General features: G+C 40.0%; 1 protein-coding gene across 2 annotated transcripts in view; it reads left to right on the forward strand.

The window, feature by feature from the left end:
• The first annotated feature begins 203 nt into the window (after window positions 1-203).
• The window catches only part of anxa13l (annexin A13, like), a 12,339-nt gene continuing 2,882 nt past the window's right edge, over window positions 204-9,660 (forward strand). Inside the window, exons 1-9 of one of the 2 annotated variants that reach the window (XM_058396115.1) lie at window positions 204-346; window positions 1,326-1,401; window positions 1,500-1,594; window positions 2,605-2,778; window positions 2,888-2,921; window positions 3,016-3,095; window positions 3,285-3,353; window positions 6,159-6,260; window positions 6,934-7,009. In XM_058396115.1, coding sequence (XP_058252098.1) covers window positions 332-346; window positions 1,326-1,401; window positions 1,500-1,594; window positions 2,605-2,778; window positions 2,888-2,921; window positions 3,016-3,095; window positions 3,285-3,353; window positions 6,159-6,260; window positions 6,934-7,009 — 721 coding nt within the window. In that variant the 5' untranslated portion in view covers window positions 204-331. The remainder of the gene's footprint in view (window positions 347-1,325; window positions 1,402-1,499; window positions 1,595-2,604; window positions 2,779-2,887; window positions 2,922-3,015; window positions 3,096-3,284; window positions 3,354-6,158; window positions 6,261-6,933; window positions 7,010-9,660) is intronic. The other variant, XM_058396116.1, reaches the window with a different exon arrangement.

Consider the following 9,660-nt stretch of genomic DNA (forward strand, 5'->3'; position numbering starts at 1 on the left):
TATTTATTTATTTATTTATTTATTTATTTATTTATTATATTTGATGTATTTATTTATTTTCATTTACATGATTATATTCTTCTTCTTCTTCTTCTTCTTCTTCTTCTTATTATTATTATTATTAAATGATTTTTATTCCTGAAGTGAAATATAAAAAATGTCAACAATTCAAAGCACGCCGCCATTTTGTCCGTCCTACAGAAGGGCGTAGGTAAACAGATGACGTCAGAGGCGTGACTGTGCAGGACGGAGGGAGAGCGCGCGCGCGCCGGCCCGATCGCAGTGAGAGCGAGAGCGCGTGCACTGGAGACTCGAGATCAACGCGATAAAGATGGGCAACGTTCAAGTGAGTACAGATTTCTGTATTTCAGCATGTTTCCTTTACACTACTTTAGTTTTTAACCTTTCCTCACACTTTGCATCACGCGCAAGTTGTTTTTCATAAATTATTATTATTATTATTATTATTATTATTATTATTATTATTATTATTATTATTATTATTATTGCGCCCTTATTATTATTTCTCTTGCGCGCGCTTCTCATATACTGTTTTTTTTTATTCTCAGTTTTATAATTTCCAGTGTTTTTTTTTTTTATCTTGCTGCATGTTCACTCCATCACACACACACACACACACACACACACACACTCCCTTCCCCCTAATGGACCTGATCAGACTGTGACTGCAGAGAAGAGCAGATCATGAGTCAGCACTGAGACAGGAAATAAAAAAATATCAAATAAAAGAAATTAAAAAAAAAAATTATTCAACTTTATTTTAGTTTATTTTTAATTTTATTCTGCTTCTTAAAGGAGAAAATTAGAATTAAAATATCAGGCATTTATATCAGTAACCAGATATTTAATAATAATAATAATAATAATAATAATAATGAAAATAATGAAAATAATGAAAATAATGAAAATAATGAAAATAATAATAACAACAATAATGAAAATAACAATAATAATAATCATCATCATCATAATAATAATAATAATGAAAATAATAAAAAATGATAATGAAAATAATAATAGTAATAATAATGAAAATAATAATAATAATAATTAGTACAGTGTTGATATAAGTAACACAAATAATACAAATTAATGTAAATATAAATATGAACTTTTTGTATTATGTTTGTTATATTCCGTAAAGCTGTTTTCTAAAGCGCCATACAAATAAAACTGAATAGAATTGAATAAGTGGAGATTATTGATCAGCTTCTCATCCATTTGTTTCTCTTATTTCTGAGTGAATGTCTGATGGTGTGTGTTGATGGTACGCATCATGACCCTGTGTACTCGTCTGCTCTCAGCCCACAGTCGTCCCCTACGAGGACTTTGACGTGGTGGCGGATATTAAGGACATCCGTAAAGCCTGCAAAGGAATGGGTACGTCACCTTACACACACGCTCTCACACACACACACACACACACACACACAGAAGTCTCGTTGTAACACTGTGGGATGTCTCGTTGCTCTGTGCAGGTACTGACGAGGAGGCCATCATCTCCATCCTAGCTAACCGCTCCTCGGCCCAGCGCATGGAAATTAAACAAGCATACTTTGAGAAATATGATGATGTATGATGATACACACACACACCCACACACACCCACCACACACACACACACACCCACCACACACACACCCACCACACACACACACACACACACACACACATGAATGGCCATCAGCTGTAATCGGATCTGTCTGCAGTCTTGGCTTCCAGCCCACTGGGTGCAGCTCTGAGCCATTTATAGAAATGTGGGCGGGACCTTTTTCCTATATATGGAAATTATAGCAGCAGTGAGTGAGTGGGTGTGTCTTATAGACAGAAATGTGGGCGTGTCTTATAGACAGAAATGTGGGCATGTCTTTACATCTGTAAATGAATGTATATACATAAATGTCTCTTGTTCATTTGTTACTTAAAGGCCATATATAGAAACGTGGGCGTATCAATACATTTAAATTAGAGTGGGTGTGTCTTGATGTCTGTAGATGAGAATGTGTGGTGTGTGATTTTAAGATCATATATGGGATATGTGGGTGTGACTTGTATGAAATTTACAGTATATATAGAAAAGAATGTCTCAAAGTGGGCGTGGCTTAAAGTCTGTAGACAGGAATGTAGGCGTGACTATGTAAATGTTGATGTGTATGGAAATGAGTACAGGTCATCGAGTGTGTGTGTTTGTGTGTATAAATGTGTCATTAAGCCAATATGGTAATTAGAACAGCTGTGAGTGGGCGGGTCCTGACTTTTTTTTGGAAGAGAATGTATAATAGTCCATATAAAAGGAAAAGTGGGCATGTCCTTTAGATCATATACAGAAAACAGGGTTATAGAAAGCAGGCATTCCTTACAAGCCATAGATAGAAATTTGGGCGTGTCTTCACGTCCATATAATCTTCATCTACATATATATATATATATATATATATATATATATATGATTATCTAGTGATGCATGTGTCTGTGCTGAAATGGTACAAAACGAGCAACTAATCAGTACACACACACACACACACACACATACACACACACACACACAGACACTGCAGATAAAGAGCATTAACTGATTCCCAGCAGGAGCTGGAGGAGGTGCTGAAGAGCGAGTTGACGGGAAGTTTTGAGAAGGCCATCATGGCCATGCTGGATCCTCCTCACATCTACGCCGCTAAAGAACTGAGGCGCGCCATGAAGGGAGCCGGAACCGACGAGGACGTGCTGGTGGAGATCCTGTGTACCAGCACCAACCAGGTCTCACGCACACACACACACACACACGTGTTATATCTGTGTTCTGTTCTACAGAACCTCATTAACCCTTCAGACTCCTCCCCCTCACTGTGATGCATCTCCTTTACAGGAAATCCTGAATATTAAGGAGGCGTATGCTCAGGGTAAGAACTAAACCCGTCGCTAGTGAGTTAGCATGTTTCCTGAAAGACAAGCGCACTGATGTCATGTGTGTGTTTTTATACGTCCATCACCTAGTCCACGAGCGCGACCTGGAAGCCGACATCGAGGACGATACCAGCGGGGACGTGAGGAACCTGTTGATCTCGCTCCTTCAGGTAAAATATTCTGGGTTCGATATTCCCCGGTTGCCTAGCAACGGCGCCGTATCCCCGTACAGCCTTTATTAATGTTCATAATTATATGAAAGTTCTTCTTCACTCAGTGATGTTATACTGATGTATGGAACTCCATTACTGACCAGCATGCAGTTTTAATTACACACTGAACTGCTCCTGCGTCTGCAGGCCAGCAGGGACGAGGGTTTTGACGTGGAGGAAGAAGTGGCCGAGCAGGACGCTACGGCACTGATCGAGGTCAGCCAATGGACATGATATTTATTTACCTACACGAGAGCGAGAATCTCACTGTGAATAAAATATTCACTTAGGGCTGGGTATCGTTCAAAAATTTCCGATACCGATACCGACACCTTGACTCCGTTACCGGTTCCTGAACGATACTTTTTTCGATACTAATTTTATGAAATCCATTTTAACAAAAGTACATTACACAGTACCTCAGAGAAACTTGGTTTTATTTTTATTTCAGGTTGTTGACTTGTTTATACAGATTCAAAGACTCTCCTGAGCCACTGCACAAGGAAACAAAAAAGCACAAATGAACAAAATTTATAAAGTTTAAGCAGTTTTAAGTCAATACATGTTGCTTACTACTGCTTAAGATCTCAGCAGTTCTTCTTCAAAAAAATGAACATATCTGCTATGTCCCCAGCAGTAGAAAATGAACGCTCTGATGGTGTGGATGATGCTTGCACACAGAGATACCTTGTTGCCAAATCAGAAAGCATTGGCAGAGTGTCCTTCATGTCCCACCACCAGGTTACTGGACTCACTGAGGACAGCGTAGAGTAATCTGTAGTGCTTTATCTCTGTGTTAATCTTCTCTGAAGTGCTGCCGACAGTGGTTGGTGTTCTTGATTCAATTGCCATGTCCTCCACTTAACAAAAAAGTTATATATTCTTAGTTAAATTACCATGGTTACTAATCAGATAAGATAGGATTGTAAGTTCGGCTGTTTCTGTAATACAGGCCCTGGGACAATAACCATAATGGTAAAGTAACAACATGTACATGGTAAACAACACAACCACTTACAGCTTACTTACCTCCACCATGGAGACTCCACTGTAGATGGAGCAAACCTTCAAGGCAGCAAACCTTTAACAGTAAAGTTTGTGACTGCTCTGTGGCATTCATCTTGCTTTTCCTTCTTCATTTTTCCTTTTTCTGCCAGTGTGAATGGATTAACACTTAATGGTCTCCTAAATCCAGGGTCGGCAGGAGCAGAGGCTATAACATTAATGTAAGGGGAGGGGGAGAAAACAAAACTGTTAATACAGTCAACCTTAAGGATAAGCACGCTTTATCAACTTTAATGTGAGTTAAACATGACCAGATTCTGTTAACGTTAAAACATTTTTAGCATAGATTTAGCTATCTATCTATAGCCATCCAAACAAAATCTAACGTTACGTCGGTCACAATATATAACGTTAGTACGAAGTTACTGCGCACAGAAAGAAAAGCTAACGTAAATAGATCACAAGCATGTAGCACTACAAGTTAGCCGATTTTGTTTGCTTGTTTGCTAAAAGTTAAGCTTACCTGTCGGAGTCCCAGTCATAATGCCGCTGTCTTCATCAGTAGTTTTGGAGGAGAGCCCGTGTGGTGGGCTTGTCGAAGCAGGCTCTGGGGCAGAAAAACACTGAGAGGATGACCGCATCGGCTCGACCATCCTGCAGTCGAAGATGGAGCAACTTTCTGCTTTTATGTAGTGTTTACCTAGTGTTTTTCCTTGGTGCCTCGCTACAGCCAATCACCAGCGTTTGATTTAGGCATGTCAAGCATGCTGTATGCTTATTGGCTCACTGACAAGATTAAACCCTTAGGTATCGAAATTTGGTACCGAAAGGAAAGACATTTTTCGATACTCTATAGTATCGAGGCAATTCGGTCGGTGCTTAAAAAGTACCGAATTCGATACCCAGCCCTATATTCACTATATAAAATATGATATCAAATTCAGAAACACTACATAAAAGTAGAAACACAACAAGCTTTTGGAAACACAACACAAAAATCTTGAAAATACGACATGGAATTGAAAAAAACACGACACAAAACTGGAAAACACAACATTAAAGTTTTGGAAAGACAACATAGAAATTTGGAAACAACATAAAATCTGGAAACACACACAAATTCAAAAACACGGCATAAAATTCAGAAACACAACATAATAATTTGGAAAAACCCCCATAAAATTGTGAAATGCAACCTACAAATTTTGGAAATATGACATAAAATCTTGAGAATACAACACGCAATTCAAAAACACGGCAGAAAAATTGGAAACTCACCATACAAATTTTGGAAATACAACATATTTCGAAACAACAAACACTGACATAGAATTTGGTAACACAATGAAACAAAATTTTGGAAATACGACATGAAATTCAGAAACATGCCATAACATTTGAAAACACAACATAGAAATTTGGAAAGACAACACAGAAATGTGGAAACACGACAAACTTTTATAAGTGCAACATAAAATTTTGGAAATACGACAGAATATTTGGGGGAAAAAAACCCATAAAATTTCGAAATGCAGCCTATTTTGGAAATATGACAAAGTTTGGAAACAACAACATGGCATTTTGGAAATATAATGTAAAATCTTAAAAACACAGCATTAAATTCAGAAACATAACATTAATGCTTGCAAAGACGACACAAAAGTTTGAAAATTGCTAATATGATGTATAATCTTGAAAATATGACAGAAAATTCGGAAATATGGAATAAAATTGGGAAACACGACCGTAAACCGTTTTGAGAGTGATGTTTTTGGTTTTAGCATAAAGGTGTGTATTGTTATTAGCTTTATCACATTTTTCATCGTTTATTTGACTGTGTCATGATGTTAGCTTTACTGCTTGATTGTTCAGCACTTTGAGCTTCCATTTGCATGACAAGCTTCATTCTTCCTCCTCCTCTTTCCTGTGGTTTCCTGTTCTTTACGGTGTCCATCGTCTCTGTAGTTAAACTTCCTGGACCGATGATGTTCACGCTCTTTATCGCTTCTCCTCCAGGCTGGAGAAGGACGCTTCGGCACGGACGAGTCCACCTTCACCTACATCCTCACTCACAGGAACTACCTGCAGCTTCAGGCCACCTTCAAATACTATGAATCTGTGAGAAGAGTTTCCTGCAGAGTCATCAATATATTCATAAACAATATCTGTCATGGATCCAGAGCTCAGACACTAGCAGCTCACTGAAACCCCATCCAGCTGCAGAGACACCATCCAGATGGAGGCAGGAGTCGGTCCACAGAGTAGCAGACGTTCAGCAGAACAATATCCAGGAGGAGAAATCGTGGCCCTTTATATTTCTATAATAACAATCTAAGTATGTTAGCTAGAAAGAACAGCACTAGCGTACATTGTTAATGCTAGCCAGAGCCAAAAGCTATGCTGTTTAAACTTATCATTCTGCTATTCAATGCCTATCATCATCATCTTCATATAATACCAGTAAATCAATGTACCTGATGGTTTTAAGGGAAATATTTAATCCTTTTCAACAAGATTGTAGCTGACTAGCACGCTAGCTAAGAAGTAGTTCCATAGACACCCTGCTAATAACTAGCTCAAGCCTACTCAAAATAGAAAACGAGCAATTTCCAAAAAAACTTCCTGACCAAGTCAGCTAGAGAGCTAACATCCGCTTCCTGGTTGCCTAGCAACAGTGTTCACACTAGTGTCTGAGTATCTTTTATTTTAAAAGATAAACCTGCTGCATTTAGTTTCAGCAATGAATGACTAATGTGTGTGTGCGTGTGTGTGTGTGTGTGTGTGTGTGTAGATGTCCGGGACCGACATCCTCGATGCCATCAGCGGTGAAGCCACAGGGACGTTAAAGGACTGCTACATAACTCTGGGTAAAGTGACCGTTACTCGAGACAGAGCCACACTAAAGAGCACTGAGAAAAAATATAGTGATTTCTGCCCAAAATGGCCGCCTGAGCTGCGTCTCAAATCACACCCTACACACTATGCACTTTTTTTTACATTTTTACAAACCAGAAATAGAAAAATAAAATAAATCACACAGCGTGGGCTAATTTAAAAGATGTTTGTAAGATGTCTCCTTCACTGGAGTGTCGTCGACCATCTTGGAAATGTTTTCTCCTCCCTGTAGCCCCGCCCCTTTTCTACTGCTCAGTTGAACAAGTTCATGGTTCTGTTTCTACACTGTGTTCCAAATTATTATGCAAATTGGATTTAAGTGTCATAAACATTTAATTTTTTGTTTTCAATTAAAGTAATGGATGGTATCATGTCTCAGTGCTCTTTGGATCACTGAAATCAATCTCAGACACCTGTGATAATTAGGTTGCCAGGTGAGCCCAATTAAAGGAAAACTACTTAAGAAGGACGTTCCACATTATTAAGCAGGCCACAGGTTTCAAGCAATATGGGAAAGAAAAAGGATCTCTCTGCTGCCGAAAAGCAACAAATAGTGCAATGCCTTGTATAAGGTATGAAAACATTAGATATTTCACAAAACTTAAGCATGATCATCGTACTGTGAAGAGATTTGTGGCTGATTCAGAGCACAGACAGGTTTGTGCACATAAAGGCAGAATGGGAAGGTTTCTGCCAGACAAATTCATCGGATAAGAGAGCAGCCGCTGAAATACCATTACAAAGCAGCAAACAGATATTTGAAGCTGCTGGTGCCTCTGGAGTCCCGAACCTCAAGGTGTAGGATCCTCCAGAGGCTTGCAGTTGTGCATAAACCTACTATTCGGCCACCCCTAACCAATGCCCACAGGCAGAAACGGTTGCAGTGGGCCCAGACATACATGAAGGCTAATTTTCAAACAGTCTTGTTTACTGATGAGTGCCGTGCAACCCTGGATGGTCCAGATGGATGGAGTAGCGGATGGTTGGTGGATGGCCACCATGTCCCAACAAGGCTGCAACGTCAGCAAGGATGTGGCGGAGTCATGTTTTGGGCCGGAATCATGGGGAGAGAGCTGATAGGCCCCTTTAGGGTCCCTGAAGGTGTGAAAATGACCTCGGCAAAGTATATAGAGTTACTGACTGACCACTTTCTCCCATGGTACAAAAAGAAGAACCATGCGTTCTGTAGCAAAATCATCTTCATGCATGACAATGCACCATCTCATGCTGCAAAGAATACCTCTGTGGCATTGGCTGCTATGGGCATAAAAGGAGAGAAACTCATGGTGTGGCCACCATCCTCCCCTGACCTCAACCCTATTGAGACCTTTTGCATCCTCAAGCAAAAGATTTATGAGGGTGGGAGGCAGTTAGCATCAAAACAGCAGCTCTGGGAGGCTATTCTTACATCCTGCAAAGAAATTCAAGCAGAAACTATCCAAAAACTCACAAGTTCAATGGATGCAAGAATTGTGAAGGTGATATCAAAGAAGAGGTCCTATGTTAACATGTAACTTGCCCTGTTAGGATGTTTTTGATTGAAATACAGTGAGGGAAAAAATGATTTGATCCCCTGCTGATTTTGTACGTTTGCCCACTGACACAGAAATGATTAGTCTGTAATTTTAATGGTAGGTGTATTTGAACAGTGAGAGACAGAATAACAACAAAAAAATCCGGAAAAAATGCATTTCAAAAAAGTTCTACATTGATTTTCATTTTATTGAGTGAAATAAGTATTTGACCCCTTTGCAAAACATGACTTAGTACTTGGTGGCAAACCCTTGTTGGCAATCACAGACGTCAGACATTTCTTGTAGTTGGCCACCAGGTTTGCACACATCTCACATCTCAAGGAATTTGGGTCCACTCCTCTTTGCAGATCCTCTCCAAGTCATTAAGGTTTTGTGGCTGACCCTTCAGCTCCCTCCACAGATTTTCTGGAGACTGGCTAGGCCACTACAGGACCTTAATGTGCTTCTTTTTGAACCACTCCTTTGTTGCCTTGGCTGTGTGTTTTGGGTCATTGTCAGGTTGGAATATCCATCCACGACCCATTTTCAATGTCCTGGCTGAGGGAAGGAGGTTCTCATCCAAGATTTAACAGTACATGGCTCTGTCCATTGTCCCTTTGATGTGGTGCGGTTGTCCTGTCACCTGGGGATGGTGTACTTGGGGTCATAGGCAGCATTCCTCCTCCTCCAAACATGGCGAGTTGAGTTGATGCCAAAGAGCTGGATTTTGGTCTCATTTGACCACAACACTTTCACCCAGTTCTCCTCTGAATCATTCAGATGTTCACTGGCAAACTTCAGATGGTCCTGTACATGTGCTTTCTTTAGCAGGGGGACCTTGCGGGTGCTACTGGATTTCAGTCTTCCAAGGCGTAGGGTGTTACCAATTGTTTTTTTGGTGACTATGGTCCCAGCTGCCTTGAGATCACTGACAAAATCCTCCAGTGTAATTCTGGGCTGATTCCTCGCCGTTCTCATGATCATTGAAACTCCATGAGGTGAGATCTTGCATGGAGCCCCAGACCGAGGAAGATTGACAGTCCTTTTGTGTTTCTTCCATTTGGGAATAATCGCACCAACTGTTGTCACCTTCTCACCAAGCTGCTTGG

The sequence above is a fragment of the Hemibagrus wyckioides genome, linkage group LG07, assembly GCF_019097595.1.
Source record: "Hemibagrus wyckioides isolate EC202008001 linkage group LG07, SWU_Hwy_1.0, whole genome shotgun sequence".
Taxonomy (NCBI): Eukaryota; Metazoa; Chordata; class Actinopteri; order Siluriformes; family Bagridae; genus Hemibagrus; species Hemibagrus wyckioides.